We start from the raw sequence: 21132 nt of genomic DNA, 5'->3' as shown, positions 1-21132 counted from the left end.
TCTCAAATAAGAGCCGGTTCTTTTGTCGACTTTGGATTAAAAAGTTTGTCTTGCAAGTGTACCATGAACGTTTCAATCCTTTTTTTGAAACTTTTCAAATGGAGAATCAAACTTGCACTTTATATTCATTCATTAATTCACACACCAGCCTCAAAAATCCAATTAAAAATTGCAATATTAAAAAATTAAACTATTAATAATTAACCTTTTTTAATAGTTAATTCAACATTAGCTGATATACATAGTAACTTTTTCCCACGTTTTCCACTAATTGTGTAATATATACGGTAGTATAATAGAATATTAAAAGGTGTATATAATAATAAACATCATTGCTTTCCCATTATGATTCTCCCATTTAAATAAAAAGGCACAATTTATAAGTAAAGTCATAGTGTTTTATACAATAAGTGAAAATGTTGCAACACTCCTCAGTTATGCCTTACAGAAGAACATTATTTACCTCAATGCTAATCTAATTCAGTTGAATGGCAGTGGTTCATCAATTATAAAGCAAAGTGCCATAATTGTGTACGAAACTAATTTTAAGCATTTGAGATTTTTAGATCAAAATGTTTTTGAGCTGTGTCTCCGAACCTTTGGCCTGTGAAGTGTGAATGCGTCTCCAAAGTTTCTAATGATCATTGCATGTCTGTGTTCATGTGTGTGAATGTAGATCCGGTACTATGTGAATGGAGCTTTATACAGCATCCTGTCCATGCCAGAGATACGAGAGGAAGCCAAACAGATGGTATGTGTTTAATCATGGTTCATTCACAAAACTTGAGTAATACAAATCCCATTCTTTGCTTTAGCGATAGCATTCAAACCTAAGTTAAACAGTGAATGTGCCCATGTAGCCGTCACAACAGAGAAGCCTCATTTAAAAATAAAAATAATAATAATTTTGATAGTCAAATTCCTGTTGAAAAATGACACTACCCATTATCCTTAAAGTGTTAGTTCACCCTAGGGATGGCTCGATACCACAATTTTGGCTTCGGTACGGTACCACAATCTAATACCGAAGTACCGATATTAAATCGATACCACACGGTCTAATATTAGCGCGGGTATATTGCACGCGAATGAGAAATATTATGCAAGTTTTGAGTTTATAAAGTGGGAAATTACCACAAATGTTTATTAGTAAATTAATCAGCGAAGCTTATCACATCAAATCAGTCATTTAAAAACTTTCTTGTGAGAAATAATTTCAGCAAAAATCTCTCAAAATTAGCTAATTGCTTCTGGTTTCAAAAGACATCGCACTACACTAAAGCAATCTGCATAATCCGATTCAACATTTCACTCTCGTCTCGGGATGGAGAACGGAAATCATTTGAACACGCAAGAGATTTTATAGCATTTCGTAATAACAGTTACAGGAGACATGAGCTTATAACAACGACACACACACACACACACACGCCTGTCACTTAGTCACGCTCGCACATTACACATTAAGTTTCCTTAAACAGTCAAATACACAGAATTATGTACAAATGTCCGTCTTTAGTGAGTATTCACATAAACACAGTCGGCGGTGTCTAACGCGAATGTAAACAGTGCAATAGTATGCGTGCAAATATAATGAGATCTAAATGTCATTGGTTGAAACGAACGCTGGAGATTGTTATATTTGATCTTATGTTAGGCTGTGTGTGTGCGTTGATCAGTGTTAAAAAAACAAAAATGTCTAAATGAGATGGTTTGAATGATCCACTGACCTGTCGATCTCTTCAGAAGTCTTAAAGTCAGAATAGTGACAGATGCTTCTTGGCTAGGTTTGATGGATCAGTTTTATAAGCAAAGTCATTACAAATGTCACTTCTACTCCTCTCTTTATTCATTCGTTTTGGGCATCTTGAGTGAGATTCAACTGCTTTATCCATTTTGTCCGTCTATGTTGTTGTCACATTTGCCGGTTGTTTCGGGTCAGTTGGGGTAGCGCGCTGCCATCTAGCGGTGAACTTCGGAAAAGCAGCATTTACCGAAATGTGCCAAATCATGATATCGTACCGTTTTAAATAAAATATATACCGGTATTTTTCCTGTACCGATATATCGCGCATCCCTAGTTCACCCATAAATGAAAATCCTGTCATTAATTCTTCACCCTCATGTCGTTCGACACCCGTAAGACCTCCGTTCATTGGTGTCAATGGAGGACTTTCTGAGCCATCAGATTTGTGTTCAGAGGATGAACAAAAGTCCTACGGGTGTCGAACAACATGAGGGTAAGTAATTAATGACAGGATTTTCATTTTTGGTTGAACTAACACTTTAAGGATAATGGGTAGTGTGAAAAGTGAAATCCACCAATCAGAAAAGTCCCTGTCAAACAGAAATTGTGCTGAAAGAGCTCAGGAACCCAATCCCTTAAACACTGCGTATGAGACAGTGACTCTATAATTATATATTTATACATGCTACTAGATTTTTATATAGATTTATATAGAATTTAATACTTTTATTGAGCAAGGATGCATTAAATTGATCAACTTTTGAATACATTTATAATGTTACAAATAATACACACCCACCTAAAGGATTATTAGGGACACCTGTTCAATTTCTCATTAATGCAGTTATCTAATCAGCCAATCACATGGCAGTTGCTTCAGTGCATTTAGGGGTGTGGTCCTGGTCAAGACAATCTCCTGAACTCCAAACTGAATGTCAGAATGGGAAAGAAAGATGATTTAAGCCGTTTTGAGCGTGGCAAGGTTGTTGGTGCCAGACGGGCCGGTCTGAGTATTTCACAATCTGCTCAGTTACTGGGATTTTCACACACAACCATTTCTAGGGTTTACTAAGAAAGGGGAAAAACATCCAGTATGCGGCAGTCCTGTGGGTGAAAATGCCTCGTTGATGCTCGAGGTCAGAGGAGAATGGGCCGACTGATTCAAGCTGATTGAAGAGCAACTTTGACTGAAATAACCACTCGTTACAACCGAGGTATGCAGCAAAGCATTTGTGAAGCCACAACACGCACAACCTTGAGGCGGATGGGCTACAACAGCAGAAGACCCCACCGGGTACCACTCATCTCCACTACAAATAGGAAAAAGAGGCGACAATTTGCACAAGCTCACCAAAATTGGACAGTTGAAGACTGAAAAATGTTGCCTGGTCTGATGAGTCTCGATTTCTGTTGAGACATTCAGATGTTAGAGTCAGAATTTGGCGTAAACAGAATGAGAACAGGGATCCATCATGCCTTACACGTGCGTACACTTGCGTTACAAATGACGTCAGAAAATAATCAGTACATCATAACTGGTTATGGTCTATTACTGACCCGATACCAAATCGTCCACGTCTGCATCACGATGCATCGAAGAAACTTATTTTCGACACCCCCTACTAAGGGCCTGAAGATCACGGGCATCCAGTATGGTTTTCTGGCCTTGACCCTTACGCACAGAGATTGTTCCAGATTCTCTGAATATTTGGATGATATTATGCTCTGTAGATGATAACTTCAAACTCTGAAATTTTTCTGAGAAACTCTTTTCTGATATTGCTCCACTATCGTTCGCCGCAGCATTGGGAGAATTAGTGATCCTCTGCCCATCTTGACTTCTGAGAGACACTGCCACTCTGAGAGGCTCTTTTTATACCCAATCATGTTGCCAATTGACCTTTTAAGTTGCAAATTTGTCCTTATAGCTGTTCCTTATATGTACATTTAAAGGTGCCCTAGAATGAGTTGAAACAATGTTAAATTGTTCTCTGATATCTACATAGAGAGTATGTGGCTTTTTTAAGGGCAAAAATTGTCCAGATACAGTTTTACAGGTCCATTTACAACCCTATAAATTGTTTCTAGGATGTAATGCTCTGTTTTTGCCTTATTTGGAAGGGCAGGGCTCATTTACACCTGAAAATTACTGCGTGTGACTGTAAAAAAATGTTTAGGTGCACCGGTGCGAGTGACCCGATCAATTCTGATGAATGGATGTGTAATACAATCTGAATAAAAACTACAACTCCCAAAGTGCATCAACACTGAGAAACTGTTAGGCTACGTTTCCTACTGCGATCATCTGCTTTTCATGCTTTTCAGTCAGCGGAATAAGTGCAAAAACGTGTGCGACGAACTACACTTAAAACAACGATTGTTTACGAGGTGAAGCGGGACGACGCATCCATGCCAGACACTGCACTCTGATGATTTAAAGCCAATTCAAAATGAACTGGAAATACCACATCGGGATTATCATAAACAAGCTCAGAAATTAACGGATGCTTGGGGCAAAAATGCCAGCAAAAAATAATGTGTTAATAATACATTTAAAAAGCCCTTGAGTTCTTGAGTTTAATCTTTATCACACATGCTGTTTCAAAAAAAAATACTAAATGTATATAATGATTTATATACGATAAGATTTTAAATAAAGATTTTTTCTAAACTGTGTTTTTGACTTATTCTAAATCACTATGGTACACATAAAACAAGCGTTTATATTCCCGCTGCGGATTAGCACAGTATCTGCGCGACTCACCATAGACACAAACAGAGAGAAGTAGATCCGGCTGCAATGTTCTTCTGCGAGACGCTTTCGGTTCTGTTTATGAAGCGCCAGAGCGCCAAAAGTCACGGCTTACTATTGCTCCGAGTATTGGCATGATTGATTGTGTGATACTGATCTTGTACAAAAATCCAATAGACAATTTGATATTAAGTAACAACGTTTTAGCCACAACAATGTCTACTTGGTGAAAATCAAAGTCACACCAGAACTGATTCGTATCTCCAAGTGATTCGATTCAAATGAATCTGTGTTTTGAACTATTGACTGAATGAATTGCTGCCACCTACTGGCGGTTTTATTTTCATATTTATACTTTGCATGGACTTTTTATTTAAAATGTTAAACTTTTAAAGTTTAATTTGTACATATTTCTAAAGTCAAAAACTTACGTTCATTCAAAATTATTTACACATGTAAATGTGTCTAAATCTCACTTCAGATTGAGCTTCTGTGCCACTTCTGCAGTGCAAATATAGATCTTTTGATGCTTATCTAATTTGATTGGAAACAGTCTGATTGTGTCCAATTGTTCTAACTGAATTTATTGTTTAAATTAACATTTTAAAAACAGCTTTTCTATTTTAATTTAGGAAATTGACAGATGATGCATACATTTATTAAGATTAGAAAACATTGCTCTTATAATGGTAAAAATGCCCCTGGACATTAATTTAAGGGGATACATATGTCCTGTAATGGGAAAGTTATAACTGGAATGTGTTTGATGGATTAGAAAGTGCTTTTTTGAGTGTGAACAAGGAGCACAAGTGCTCCTCAAGAACAAAGTTAGCGTAGAGCCCTGAGGGGTCATGAATATTAATGTTGAGCTCTGCTCTGATTGGCTTATTTCAGCAGCTCACAGCAGTTCAGTGAAGCGGCTCGTGAGTTCTGACTGTCCTGACAGAACACAGACCGACTGAATGACACTTTAAGCAGAACATCTCAAATGGAGATTGATCAAATGCAGCTTACTTGTTTATTTGTGTTTTCAGATCATCCGCTCACGAGAAAGGCCTCGCGTTCGTGCGGTTGCCAGATTTCAGTCATTAAATCCCCCAAACAAAGCTTTTCTGTGAAAAAAACCTGTATGATATCCAGTGTTATACCTAAACATGTCCAATCTGGCAACCATATGCACGCGAGCTCTCTCTCATGCGCACAGATGATCTGAAAACACCAATAAACAAATAAGCGGCACTTTATCAATCTCCATTTGAGATGTTCTGCTTAAAGTGTCATTCAGTCTACATTTTAGACTTTTCGTCAGAGATATTGCATGTTTATATAACGTTAGTCACAATGTAGGCTAACGTTACGCAGTGACTGTGATGTAGCCTAATCTGAAATACAAATAGGCAAAAACATCAGAGGAAACACCATACTTCAGTTCTCAAAAATATGAATATATAACTTATATTTTTACTAAATCAATAGCCTTGTCAAATGACTATTGTTTTAACTTATATGGTGGAAAAGGTGACGTTTGCTAGAAGGATCGAGTGAACGATCTAAGCAAAGTATCTATGGTTGTATTTTGTAATACAGAATAATATTACCCTTTGTCATTAGACACACTATTTAGTTTGGTATGGTACTTGGTGTTTCCTATTGTTACTGTACTAGCATCTTGTGTTATCTAGACAATGCGGTCTCTCTAAGAAACTTTCAATTTAATCAGAAATTGTTTAAACAGTCAATAAGTGGATAAAATCGTTAAAAAATACTTACTGCTTGCAGGAATACAGTAAATTGTTAATGAATATGTATAACAGTTAATGAATACAGTAAATTGTTAATGAATATGTATAACAGTTAATGAATACAGTAATTGCCCCTTTCTCCAGTTTAAGACGTTGAGCGAAGCTTGCTTGAAATGGGCCGAACAAACGAACGATCTTGAATTAAATTGTTGCGGTATCCGATTATAATAAACATCAACCTTGACTGTTGACATTTTTTATCTGTGGGAAGGGTAGAAAAGTCCTCTCGTCTCCTGCACAGCCTGGAACATGAAGTGTGTTCATGCGAGCAGCTTGTTTTGATGATTCGTCTGACAATGAACATGTTTGGACAGATGCAAATGTTGGGGGCATTCATATTAATGATCCCCAACGATTGCGTCACGGTTGGGTTTATGTTGAGAATCACTTTGTTTTCCGTGGCGTTTTGGATTTACGAGATTTGCATAAGAAGCAGAAGGCAATGGTGTTTGAGACTCACAGTATGTGATGTCCATGTACTGAACTCTTATTATTTCACCATGGCAAATGTTTTGAACTCTTATTATTTCACTTATTGCTACCTGTCCCAACTTTTTAGGAACGTGTAGCTCTCATGAATGTCACATGCCTGTCCTGTCTTGTGTGCACATGTGGGTTTTGTCATTCTGAGCATGAGCTCATGTAATTGTCTGATCCCTCCCCCTTGTTATCTGATTAGTGTTTGATTTCTCCCACCTGTTCCCTCTTGATTTCTTCCCTTTATAAGTTCCTTGTGTTTGTCAGTCTGCGTCGTATCCTTGTACTGTCTACGTCTTCTGTTCCCCTGTGACTTCTACGTGGTATGTGTTTAGTTTCAGTTTATGTATTTACTAGTTTACGTTTTCCCCCTCATGGGTTTTGTTTTATATTTATGTTTTATTTGTTGTAAATAAATTATAATTTTCCTGCACTTGAGTCCTCGCACCATTTTCCGTTGTGTGTACGTGACATAAGGATATGACCATGTTGAGGACTCAGCAGAGAGAGGACTCGATCCCGGAATCGCTCACCACCTGTCCTCAGTACGAGCGGATTCTACGGTTTCGAGTCCTCCACCTACTCCGCCAGGAGGGAATGGAGATCAGGAATTTTGCAAGGAAGTTCCTGGAGACAGCCAAGGGGCTGAAGCTCAGTGACTCTGCACTCAAGGACCTTTTTAATTATGCTCTAGATGAGCCCATGGAGTGGTGGCTCAGAAGGGCATATGGCGGATGCACCTTTGAGGCAATGGTGGAGGCTATCGCCCTTCAGCAGGAGAGAGCTGCCAGGGAGATGGCCCCTGCCCTGGCGGTCCCAAGATCGGTGGTCCCTGCTCCAGTGGCCCCGAGACCTGTGGTCCCGAGGCGTGGGAGGAGAAAGGCTTCCTCCACACCCACTCCAGTGGTCCCAGTTCCGGTGGACCCTGTTCTGGTGGTCCCTAATCCGGTGGCTCGTGATCCCGCGGACCCTGTTCCGGTGGTCCCAATGCCGGTGATCCCAGTGCCGGTGGTCCCTGTGCCGGTGGATCGTGTTCCGGTGGTCCCTGTGCCGGTGGATCGTGTTCCGGTGGTCCCGTTGCCGGTGGATCGTGTTCCGGTGCTCCCAGTGCTGGTGGAACGTGTTTCGGTGGTCCCAGTGCCGGTGAATCGTGTTCCGGTGGCCCCAGTGCTGGTGGATCGTTGTCTGGTGGTCCCAGTGCCGGTGGATCGTGGTCTGGTGGTCTCAGTGCCGGTGGTCCCAGTGTCGGTGGATCGTGTGCCGGTGGATCGTGTTCCGGTGGTCCCGATGCCGGTGGTCCCAGTACCAGTGGATTGTATTCCGCTGAGGCGGCCTGCGCCACCGAGGCGCCCTGCTCTGCCTGCACCACTGAGGCGCCCTGCTCTGCCTGGACGCAGGGGACAGCACTGGCCACTTCAACTTTGTAGACCACCATGGCCTCCTGAATTTTTAGTTTTCCCCATGTTTCCATTGTTGACCCCTCCCTTGGATGTTCCTTCCTTGTCTGTTTCCCCTGTCCCCCCCGTCCCTCCCTGGGCTGTCCCTCCTGTCCCGCCCTGGTCTGTTTCCTCCGTCCCACCCTGGTCTGTCCCCCCCGTCCCGCCCTGGTCTGTCCCCCCCGTCCCGCCCTGGTCTGTCCCCCCCGTCCCGCCCTGGTCTGTCCCTCCCTGGGCTGTCCCTCCCGTGCCTCCCTGGGCTGTCCCTCCCGTCCCGCCCTGGTCTGTCCCTCCCGTCCCTCCCTGGGCTGTCCCTCCCGTCCCGCCCTGGTCTGTCCCTCCCGTCCCGCCCTGGTCTGTCCCTCCCGTCCCGCCCTGGGCTGTCCCTCCCGTGCCTCCCTGGGCTGTCCCTCCCGTGCCTCCCTAGGCTGTCCCTCCCGTGCCTCCCTGGGCTGTCCCTCCCGTGCCTCCCTGGGCTGTCCCTCCCGTGCCTCCCTGGGCTGTCCCTCCCGTCCCGCCCTGGTCTGTCCCTCCCGTCCCGCCCTGGTCTGTCCCTCCCTTCCCGCCCTGGTCTGTCCCTCCCGCCCTGGTCTGTCCCCCCTGTCCTGGTCTGTCCCCCCCGTCCCGCCCTGGTCTGTCCCCCAGTGCCTCCCTGGGCTGTCCCTCCCGTGCCTCCCTGGGCTGTCCCTCCCGTGCCTCCCTGGGCTGTCCCTCCCGTGCCTCCCTGGGCTGTCCCTCCCGTGCCTCCCTGGGCTGTCCCTCCCGTCCCGCCCTGGTCTGTCCCGCCCTGGTCTGTCCCGCCCTGGTCTGTCCCCCCCGTGCCCCCCTGGTCTGTCCCCCCCGTGCCCCCCTGGTCTGTCCCCTCCGTGCCCCCCTGGTCTGTCCCTCCCGTCCCTAGTGGATTGTCTAGTAGCCGCTCTTTAAGGAGGGGGTAGTGTCACATTCCTGTCCTGTCTTGTGTGCACATGTGGGTTTTGTCATTCTGAGCATGAGCTCATGTAATTGTCTGATCCCTCCCCCCTTGTTATCTGATTAGTATTTGATTTCTCCCACCTGTTCCCTCTTGATTTCTTCCCTTTATAAGCTCCTTGTGTTTGTCAGTCTGCGTCGTATCCTTGCACTGTCTACGTCTTCCGTTCCCCTGTGACTTCTACGTGGTATGTGTTTAGTTTCAGTTTATGTATTTTCTAGTTTACATTTTCCCCCTCGTGGGTTTTGTTTTATATTTATATTTATGTTTTATTTGTTGTAAATAAATTATAATTTTCCTGCACTTGAGTCCTCGCACCATTTTCCGTTGTGTGTACGTGACAATGAAATCCAAATGAGACAATATTTGGCATGGCATTTCACTTTGAACATTTGATATGTTATCTATATTCTATTGTGAATAAAATGTAAGTTTATGAGAATTGTAAATTATTGCATTCCTTTTTTTATTCACAACTTGTACAGATTGTCCACATTTTTTACATTTTTACACTTACATTTTTAACACATTTTAAAATAATTTTTACACCACTTCACATGAGTACTTTTTTTTTTTTTTTTTTTACAATTTTACCCGTACATTTTTTACATATTTTAAACATTTTTACACTACTTTCACACAAGTAATTTTTTTTTTACATTTTTAAATATTTTTACAGTACGTCACGTGTAAAATATTATTTTACATGTGTATATACTTACATAATTTTTACACATTTTAAAATATTTTAAAATACTTTACATGAATCAAATATTTGTTTATATTTTAACACTTACACTTTTTTACACATTTTAAAATCACATGACTAAAGCATTATTTTACACATTTACATTTACTTTTTTAGACATTAAAAAAATACTACTTCACATGATGAATAAAATATTTGTCAACAGTTTTACACTTAAGTTTTTACACATTTTAAAATATTCTTACATTACTTCACATGAGTAAAATATTTTTTATATTTTTACACATTTTAAAGCTACTTTACATGATCGGTAAAATATTTATAAAAAAAAAAAATTATTGATAAGAAAAGGCAAGGTTGCTGGTTGTTCTCCATAGCTACGATCATAGAATAATAATGTGAGTATTTTGTTGTTGTGTTTAGAGTATGGAAGAGATCCTACGCTGTTACAGTAAAGAAGAAAATCCTGAACTCAACAGACAAATTGAATTCATCATCAAACAGCTTACCTCAGGTAAGAAGAAAAAGCAGATCACCGCAGAAACACCATAAATATATCAGAAACTCTGGCCATGTGACATGGAGTGGAGTCTTTTGGACTACTTTTTAAATTATTCTATGATTTCTTTTTTGGCACTTTCAACTATTGCTCCAGGGATGTCATACGGGTTTAGATCGACATGAGTAAACAAGGACAGATGGGTCCCATATTTGTTCCATTATTTCAGTTATTCTTTTATATTCATTTATTATTCGTTCTCAGCGGACATTCCCGAAAATGAACCTGAGTCGGGTGATGAAGAGGATGACGACGATGATGATGATGAGGTACAGTAATTCACTTTCTTGTCTTCTAAAACAGATTATTGCTCAGTGTGATTTTGATTTCGTATATCTTATTCCTGTCATTTGATCTGTCTGTAATTCTTCAATCTTGTAAACAGGAAGATGTTATGGAGGCAGATCTAGATAAAGAGGAAGTCCTGCAGCCTCAGCCAAAAGAGCTCAGCGGAGAGTCTTTACTGACGACAGAGTATCTAGGGGTAAAACTTCATGCTACATTTACGATAGAAACCATATCCAGACCAACTTCACACGCAAGGGTATTGTGGGTCAAGAGTCAAGACACTTAAATATAAATTGCCAATTATAAATATACACTATATTGCCAAACGCATTTGGACACCCCTCCAAATCCTTGAGCTCCCTTCATGGCCACAGGTGTATAAATCAAGCACTAGGCATGCAGACGCTTCTACACACATTAATGAAAGACTGATGTACTTCAAGTTTAGATGAAGAATGAACTGGTGCAGCATCATTATGAAAAAACCAGGCCAGAAGTTCATTTGGAGAGCAGCAGGCGACATAAATGTAGCATGCACTTACAATAAACAGAGCATTATCGTGATTTATTTGAGATGTATCTGCTTTATTCTGTGTGATAAGTGTCTCTCTGGTGCTTTGTAGATAATGACCAACATGGTGAAGATGAAGAGAAGATCACATCCTCCATCATCTCGCAGCACAGACGAGCCCCTCCAGCGGCCAGTTACGCCCAGTTCTCACAAAAGCTCCATGTAAGAGCCTCATTCTGCATGCCTGCTCATAACAAGACAAATGTTTTAGGCAATAAACATAATAATCTGAATCAATGGCTGTTAATGCGTCTGTTCAGACCAACACAGAACATTCACATGCCGTCAGTGCGACAACATTTTGTTTTGCAGGCAAGTATTAGTTGATTAGTTCAATTTAAAATTCTAATAATTTAAAGAAAATGTATAATTTTTAATAAGTTCACTAACAAGGTTGAATAGTTGCTCTTCTTTGATTACTTTGCTAACGGTTGAATGTTTGATCACTTATAATTTTTATAACTTTGAAAAAAAATAAAGAATAATAAAATAAAATACTTTAAAAAAAATACAGGATGTGCTGACACACGCTAGTAATGTGTGTGTGCGTACAGATCAAGCGGCTCCTCCCCCAGTTGAAGCCAATACTGAGGTGACTTAAACTGCAGTTCATTGACTGGCCACTAGAGACCGGCATCTCATTAGCCGCGTTTCCATTACCCTTCAAATTGGTCTTCAGATTGAAAATACGCCCAATGGAAACGTGGCAATTTCGCAAAAACTCCCATATATCGCAAAAAAGTTTTTACGCTCTCAGAGGTGGTTTTTCAGGCGATTCGAAAAAGGACATTTGCGCAAAACTGCAATAGAAACGTTTTTTCCGCATTTACATGTCACCTGTTGCGGTGACGCATTGCTGCAACATAGGGCCTATATATTATATTTTCCACTCAATTGTGTCGTAATAACAAGATAATGTAGTTAAAAGGACATATATTTTCTCCTAATAAAGACTACAGGCTATATATACTGTAATTAAGACAGATATTCAAGAAATGTTTTAAAGCAGAAAGAGCCAGCCTGTATTTTCAGCCTTACTCAAAGGCCGAGGAAACAGACCAGCTACGCACGTCAATCCATTCCAGACGATCTTAGTTTGCTTCTTATCTAATAAACAGGCAATTAATTGATGAAACATCGGTCAAAATAAAAATACAATTTATACAAAACTGAATTTTTTTTTTTTAAGAAAGACTTTCTAGAAAATAAAACTCAAAGTGATCAAAATCATGTGACGCCCCAGATCTCAAACATATTGCGATTCTTACTCATGCTGCTCACTTTTCATAATCAACATATAAATTAAAATAATAATATTACAGGCTAATGTTTAGGCCTAAACGTAGCCTATTTAGATTCGTAGTTAGGCTGTTTTCTTTAACCCACGGCCGATAAAAGCGCAGACGTTCTCATTTTTTCCTTCTTCCTTTAAGAGAGATGAAACTATTTACAATACTCTTGTCATTTTTAGCTCTACAGATGAGTTCAAGACATAATTATAAACTATAAACTGTCTATTTTTATTTGTGGACTCAGGGAACTAATTATTTTGCATGCACTCACTCCAAACGCGGTCTTCATTTAAAAAAAATTATTTCGTTTATTAAATGCCAATATTTTCTTTTCCAAAGCATTTCTAAATTCAATTCATATGCCCATCAAACGAAATATCTAGCCAAAATAACGAAAGTGGTAAAAAATAATAAATAAATAAAAACATTTAAGTTAACATGCAAATTCAAACATTTCGCTTTACTCTATGCGTCAACCTGGCGCGCGTAAATGTCGATCATTCTTCACAGATGATGGTTTCGGTTTGTTTGGAGAGAAGACGAGACGGAGTTCTTTATTAAACTCATAAAAGACAGTATAGGATTACAGGAATACTGGATTCTAAACACAGAAATGCTACATTATCATGAAGACCTTGAAGCAGATCTGACACACACACACACACACACACACACCTCATATCCGTGCCGCTTAAGTAACCTAAAATAATAGTGTGGTGGATTGGATATACAAACCTACCAAGTGCCATCGTTGTGGAATGACCTATCGCGAGAGGAAAGTAACATGTTTTAGTCGCATAACTGCAGCTATGGAAACGCTGTCATTTCGCAACAGTTTTTATCGGCATTTAAGAAATATCGCAAAAATATCGCATTTTCGCAAATCTGTAATGGAAACGCAGCTATTGAGCCTCATGTTAAAATGCTCAACTTTACAGCAGAAAAACACGTTTGCAGCCTGGGACAAATTGTGGTTTTGGTCTAAACGGCTAATTTTTCCCTTCGTGATGACTGTGAGGGGGTGAATTTATTTATAACTCATTCGTTTACATTATATAAAGCGTTAAAGTTCTGCATAATTAGAATCGATTGATTCACAGAAATTGGTGGTCTTCTTTTTCATATGTGGCTCCGGTATCGCTAGCAAAGCATCAAAGTGAGCCACTGACATTTTAAAGTAAACTTTGAATCGGTCTGCATAATCCCGCAGCTCCTTGATGACGAGGTGGGACTCTCCTTCCCCTTTACATGATTGCAGGAGTGGATGGACCCAATATTTCTCCTTTCTTTTTCTCTTTTTAAGAGAGAGGACGAAAAAATCATTCTCACTACTTGAAGACGGCATTTTGTATTGTTTTTTTTTCCGTAACGCATTCATTAATAGGCATCGGACTCGGTGTGCAAGGTCTCTGTGCCTGATGAATTTTTCGGATCACGAATACGGGAAAATTTCGGACTCGGTGTGCAAAGGCCTTTACACTTGAAAAATGTGGTTGAAAAAAGTTGGCCAATTAATACGATTTGCGCTATTGATCACATGCCCAGAATCACTGCATAAAAACGAAATAAACAAAACGCAAACAATATTTTGCAAACGGCAGAAGTATTGCGGCGCTGTCTGTGCCTGATTAACCAGGGTATTTTACAGTCAGAGAGTGGATGTGGATTCTGATATTTCTTAGGCAATAAAAGACGTGTGAAAATTGAACAGAATTTTGTGCCGAACATTTGTGTCGATATGAACAGGTCTTGGTTAACGCATTGGGATGATATTATAGATTCACACCAAAATCAACAGAGGTGGACAAGGTAAACAACTGTATTACTTGAGTAAAAGTAAAAGCACTACTGGTCAAATATTCCTCCGTTACAAGTGAAAGTTGTAAAAACAGATTTTTACTCAAGTAAAAGTACAGAAGTATTTGTTTTCAAAAGTACTTAAGTATAAAAGTAAATTTCCTTTTTTATGTCGCCGCATTATTTTATTATTGTTGTATAAATGCTCATTATGCCATCATGGTGTAAGCCAGTCAGTGACGCTCCATCTGAAATACTAGCATATGACTAACTTAAACTCATTTAAATACTTGTAGAAAAGTTGCAAAGCTCTTTACAAAGCTGCTGTCACTTTAAGGCCAAAAGCACGGATCCAATACACTGATACACATCTGATATTCTCACAACTTTACCACTCTTTCTCCCAGACGTTTAATTTTTTAATATTTTGTAAGGCATTGGGGAAATGTAAATGACTATAAGAGTGATTCCTGATAGACTGTCTGCAACTACAACAACAAAAACCTTTTAAAGAAGGAAAAAATCATCCTCTGACTTTCAGAGCTGCAACAGAAATGATTTTCGACCTTGATAGAAATGTAGTGGAGTAAAAAGTACGATATTTGTCTTTTAAATGTAGTGAAGTAAAAGTAAAAGTATCCTGAAAAAAATAATACTCCAGTAAAGCAGAGATACTCAAAAAGTGTACTTAAGTACAGTACTCGAGTAAATGTGCTTAGTTACTGTCCACCTCTGCAAATCGAGACCCATTAGGAAACCTAAACCAGTTGTCAACCTAACTTTTTTTTTCATTGACATAAAATGGAGCATTTCACATATTAACTTCATTCAACTTCATATTAAAATCATTCAGAAGTCTTCTTCCGTCACAAATCTTGAACTGTACAAACTCTGAAATAGTTATATTTTAACACAAACCCAGCTATGGTTCATGTGCATGTCGTGTTATTTAGTTAAGTACATCTGCACTCGTTTGCATCCTTGTTGGTACAGTAACTACTTGTTTTTTTTTTTTTTTTTTACCAATTTAAGTGTTGTCATTGGAGGCGTTAAACGTGGAACTTAAACAAAGTGACTTTTTCTTAAAACAGAAGTGCAAATGTGTCTATACTCACCTCTGGCCTTGTCGCCAATAGGGATTAGTCAATAGTTCTGCCCTCAAGTCAAATACTGTGTTAATGTGCAAGCAGGATGTATAAGACTCCATCCTCAGTTGGATATATCCTCATTGTTTCTACTGAAGCGTTACAATCAGTGATGGGAACAACTACGGACAATTGGTTGCGTGACTGTCAATGTTTTGACCTTGCCGCTTTGAAATGTTATGAATGAAAGAATACAGCATTGTATTTATGTCCTTTTATCAGCGTATGCTTTATAAGTTAATATATACTAAGGACGTTTGGAGTAAACCAAATTAAGAAAGATTTCTGAAGGATCTTGTGACACTGAAGACGGGAGTAATGATTCCATAACAGGAATAAATTATATTTGGCAATATATGAAAATATAAAACAGTTATTTAAATTGTAATAATATTTCACAATATTACTGTTTTTACTGCATGTTTGATCAAATAAAATCAGCTTTGGTGAGTTGAAATCTATTTTTTTTTTATTGTATAAGCACCAATATGCAAACAATACATAGTAAAAACATCAATATTAGACAGTAACATTTTAGAAGCATGTCAAATTTCAAACATCCGTGACGATCATATTGTTCAAATCAAATTACTGTTAATCTTGATTTCCCATCTATGTCAGCATCAATTGAATTACAACACATCTTTTGTATATCAAATACTGAAGTCTATAGGAACTGAACTCGATTTTATTCATCTTAAAGGGTTAGTTCTCCCATAAATGTAAATTGTGTCATTAATCCCTCCTGTGGTTGGACAGCCGTCAGACCTCCGCTCATCTTCACACACAGATGAAGATATTAGTGTTGAAATCCGATGGCTCAGAAAGGCCTTCATTGACACCAATGTCATTTCCTCTCTCAAGACCCATAAAGGCACTAAAGACGTCGATACAAAGCCCATCTCACTACAGCGGCTCGACAATCATTTAATGAAGACACCAGAAGAGTTTTTGTGTGCAAAAAAACTAAATTATGACTTGTATAAGTGATGGCCGATTTCAAAACAAAGCTTCGAGCCGTTATAAATCAGCGAATCAATTCATGATTCGGATCGCCAAAGTCACGTGATTTCAGCAGTTTGACACGCGAGCCGAATCATGAATCGACTCACTGATTCATAACGGCTCGAAGCTTTGTTCACTATATCATCACTATATACGTTATTTTTATATTTTTTGCGCACAAAAACTCTTCTTGTGTCTTAATGAAGTGATTGTAGAGCCGCTGTAGTGAGATGGGCTTTGTAACGACGTCTTTAGTGCCTTTATGGGTCTTGAGAGAGGAAATTACATTGGTGTCAATGAAGGCCTTTCTGAGCCATCGGATTTCAACACTAATATCTTCATCTGTGTCTGAAGATGAACGGAGGTCTGACGGCTGTCCAACCACAGGAGGAATTAATGACACAATTTACATTTTTGGGTGAACCAACCCTTTAATAGGCTACTAGCTTCCACTGCCATGTTAATGTTCATGTGTGCATGTGGGTGTGGGTGTTTTCCTATGCAGAGCTGGTGGGGACGGAGTCTACCCGGTTACCCGAATGAGAAGTGACGATAGCCAGTCTGGCTTCAGTTCCCGTCCACCCACTCGCTCCGGCAGTCGGCCCAGCTCTGCTGAATCCATGCACCAGACACTAGGTATGTGTGCCGACGACTGACAAATATTTACATATGTGCTCCGCATGTCTTGCTCATGTCTTGTTCTTACTCATATCTTGTGTTTTAACATCATTTTCTCATTGTTTTTCATTCACCTCAAAAGTTTGTAATGTAATTTTACCTTTTCTATTCTTCAAATAAAAATGTAATTGTTTTGTAACCCTTCAGAAAGATGAGATCACAGTTCCGTCTTTAATAAATATACAATGTTTTTCTGAAATGATTTTAATTTTTCGAGACTCTTGACCATGCCTTGACGGATTTCTCACTTGCGTTCCAAATGCACAGCTTGATGAAATCACTTTAATGTGGTTTTCAGTTGCTGCAGGCAAGGTTTGTCTGAGAATGAAACCATCAAACCACTAAATCAAACAAAACCAGATATGAATCGCTTTATTCATGCAAGTGTTTTTCTTTCTTGTTTGCATTGTTCCCTCTGAAACAGTAGTAGTAGTCCGTAAAAAGTTGTTTATTCAAATTAGTCTTTTTTATATATATATATATATATATATATATATATATATATATATATATATATATATATATTTAATTATTATGGACCCGTTTTATGGGGCTTAACTGTTATGTACTAACATTTTAATTATTCATTTTAATTAATCATTTGATGCATTGCACTTACTGTGTACGTGCAAGTTTATACATTGTACTTACATTTTTAAAATGACATGCATTTAATTACATATGTAATTAAATTTATAATTACAATTTTGACACTTCCCTTACACCAAACCCCACCCTTAAACTGACCCACACCACCACACCTGTCCCTAACTTTACCCTTAAACTGACCCGCACCACCACACCTGTCCCTAACTTTACCCTTAAACTGACCCGCACCACCACACCTGTCCCTAACTTTACCCTTAAACTGACCCACACCACCACACCTGTCCCTAACTTTACCCTTAAACTGACCCACACCACCACACCTGTCTCTAACTTTACCCTTAAACTGACCCGCACCACCACACCTGTCCCTAACTTTACCCTTAAACTGACCCACACCACCACACCTGTCCCTAACTTTACCCTTAAACTGACCCGCACCACCACACCTGTCCCTAACTTTACCCTTAAACTGACCCGCACCACCACACCTGTCCCTAACTTTACCCTTAAACTGACCCACACCACCACACCTGTCCCTAACTTTACCCTTAAACTGACCCACACCACCACACCTGTCTCTAACTTTACCCTTAAACTGACCCGCACCACCACACCTGTCCCTAACTTTACCCTTAAACTGACCCACAGCACCACACCTGTCTCTAACTTTACCCTTAAACTGACCCGCACCACCACACCTGTCCCTAACTTTACCCTTAAACTGACCCACACCACCACACCTGTCCCTAACTTTACCCTTAAACTTACCCACACCACCACACCTGACCCTAACTTTAGCCTTAAACTGACCCACGCCACCACACCTGTCCCTAACTTTAGCCTTAAACTGACCCACCCCACCACACCTGTCCCTAACTTTACCCTTAAACTGACCCACACCACCACACCTGTCCCTAACTTTACCCTTAAACTGACCCACACCATCACACCTGTCCCTAACTTTACCCTTAAACTGACCCACACCACCACACCTGACCCTAACGTTACCCTTAAACTGACCCACACCACCACACCTGTCCCTAACTTTACCCTTAAACTGACCCACACCATCACACCTGTCCCTAACTTTACCCTTAAACTGGCCCACACCACCACACCTGTCCCTAACTTTACCCTTAAACTGACCCACACCACCACACCTGTCTCTAACTTTACCCTTAAACTGACCCACACCACCACACCTGTCCCTAACTTTACCCTTAAACTGACCCACACCACCACACCTGTCCCTAACTTTACCCTTAAACTGACCCACACCACCACACCTGTCTCTAACTTTACCCTTAAACTGACCCACACCACCACACCTGTCCCTAACTTTACCATTAAACTGACCCACACCACCACTTCTGTCCCTAACTTTACCCTTAAACTGACCCACACCACCACTTCTGTCTCTAACTTTACCCTTAAACTGACCCACACCACCACACCTGTCCCTAACTTTACCATTAAACTAACCCACACCACCACACCTGTCCCTAACTTTACCCTTAAACTGACCCACACCACCACACCTGTCCCTAACTTTACCCTTAAACTGACCCACACCACCACACCTGTCCCTAACTTTACCCTTAAACTGACCCACACCACCACACCTGTCCCTAACTTTACCCTTAAACTGACCCACATCACCACACCTGTCCCTAACTTTACCCTTAAACTGACCCACACCACCACACCTGTCTCTAACTTTACCCTTAAACTGACCCACACCACCACACCTGTCCCTAACTTTACCCTTAAACTGACCCACACCACCACACCTGTCCGTAACTTTACCCTTAATCTTACCCACACCACCACACCTGTCCCTAACTTTACCCTTAAACTGATCCACACCACCACACCTGTCCCTAACTTTACCCTTAAACTGACCCACACCACCACACCTGTCCCTAACTTTACCCTTAAACTGACCCACACCACCACACCTGTCCCTAACTTTACCCTTAAACTGACCCACACCACCACACCTGTCTCTAACTTTACCCTTAATCTTACCCACACCACCACACCTGTCCCTAACTTTACCCTTAAACTGACCCACACCACCACACCTGTCCCTAACTTTACCCTTAAACTGACCCACACCACCACACCTGTCCCTAACTTTACCCTTAAACTGACCCACACCACCACACCTGTCCCTAACTTTACCCTTAAACTTACCCACACCACCACACCTGTCCCTAACTTTACCCTTAAACTGACCCACACCACCACACCTGTCTCTAACTTTACCCTTAAACTGACCCACACCACCACACCTGTCCCTAACTTTACCCTTAAACTGACCCACACCACCACACCTGTCCCTAACTTTACCCTTAAACTCACCCACACCACCACACCTGTCCCTAACTTTACCCTTAAACTGATCCACACCACCAAAAATGAATAACAAGTAAAAATATAGAATACTACAAACAATCAACCAACACAGAAAACAGAACAGAAACAGAGCTGATGGTGAACAGAAACAGAGCTGGTGGTGAACAGAAACAGAGCTGATGGTGAACAGAAACAGAGCTGATGGTGAACAGAAAACAGCTGATGGTGAACAGAAAACAGCTGATGGTGGAAGTCTCTGTTAGCTCCGCAGCACACTGTGGTCCACTCCATGTTTCAGATTTCTCCCAGCGGCAGTGTCCCGATGACATCGCCGAGGCACGACAGCTGAAGACCAGATGATGGGTCTTCTTCATGATGATTCAAACGATGGGGATCGCTGCAGCACCATGCAAGAGGCAGAACATTCCTCCGGGCACTTCTGTGGACACACCGGGGCCGGCGCAGATGTCGCTCCACGGTCGCAATGCAGGACGGAACAGCGGCGCAGCCGAGAAGCAGAACATCCCAACATCATGCCGGACGCCGCCGACGAGAGCCCGGGTGACGCTAGCCCGGTGCAAACTTCAGCCACCATGCAGCTTAAGCCCAAGGGAGACCACCAGTGAGCACCCGCGGCGAGAAACATCAAATGTCCTCCAAACCAGAAACCAACCGCAGCAATTCAAACGTAAACATTAGAGAAGCGGTGGAAAACGGCGAAACGACGAACAACGACCTCTCAGTGGCTGCCAGCAATCAGCAACAGCCCCAATAGTAGCTCTGACTGTTAGACTAGTCACAAACATAAGGAAATAAAATAAAATCTAAGTCTAATAGTACATTAACATGATTTGTGGGTGGAGAAGCGGCGAACAGACGACGCCAGCGTCCTCTCCCCCACGTTGCCTAGCGACCAAACTTTACCCTTAAACTGACC

The 21132-nt window shown here is 40.9% G+C and overlaps 1 protein-coding gene across 2 annotated transcripts in view; it reads left to right on the top strand.

The window, feature by feature from the left end:
* LOC137040624 (lisH domain-containing protein ARMC9) overlaps positions 1-21132 on the top strand; it is a 65364-nt gene that overhangs the window by 33830 nt on the left and 10402 nt on the right. For both annotated transcript variants that reach the window (XM_067416402.1, XM_067416401.1), the window contains 6 exons: positions 677-751; positions 10317-10407; positions 10657-10721; positions 10838-10936; positions 11364-11473; positions 17056-17186. In XM_067416402.1, coding sequence (XP_067272503.1) covers positions 677-751; positions 10317-10407; positions 10657-10721; positions 10838-10936; positions 11364-11473; positions 17056-17186 — 571 coding nt within the window. The remainder of the gene's footprint in view (positions 1-676; positions 752-10316; positions 10408-10656; positions 10722-10837; positions 10937-11363; positions 11474-17055; positions 17187-21132) is intronic.

This window comes from Pseudorasbora parva, chromosome 14, assembly GCF_024679245.1.
Source record: "Pseudorasbora parva isolate DD20220531a chromosome 14, ASM2467924v1, whole genome shotgun sequence".
Taxonomy (NCBI): Eukaryota; Metazoa; Chordata; class Actinopteri; order Cypriniformes; family Gobionidae; genus Pseudorasbora; species Pseudorasbora parva.
The sequence above is the reverse complement of the archived record's forward strand: the minus strand, read 5'-3'. Positions and strand labels throughout refer to the sequence as shown.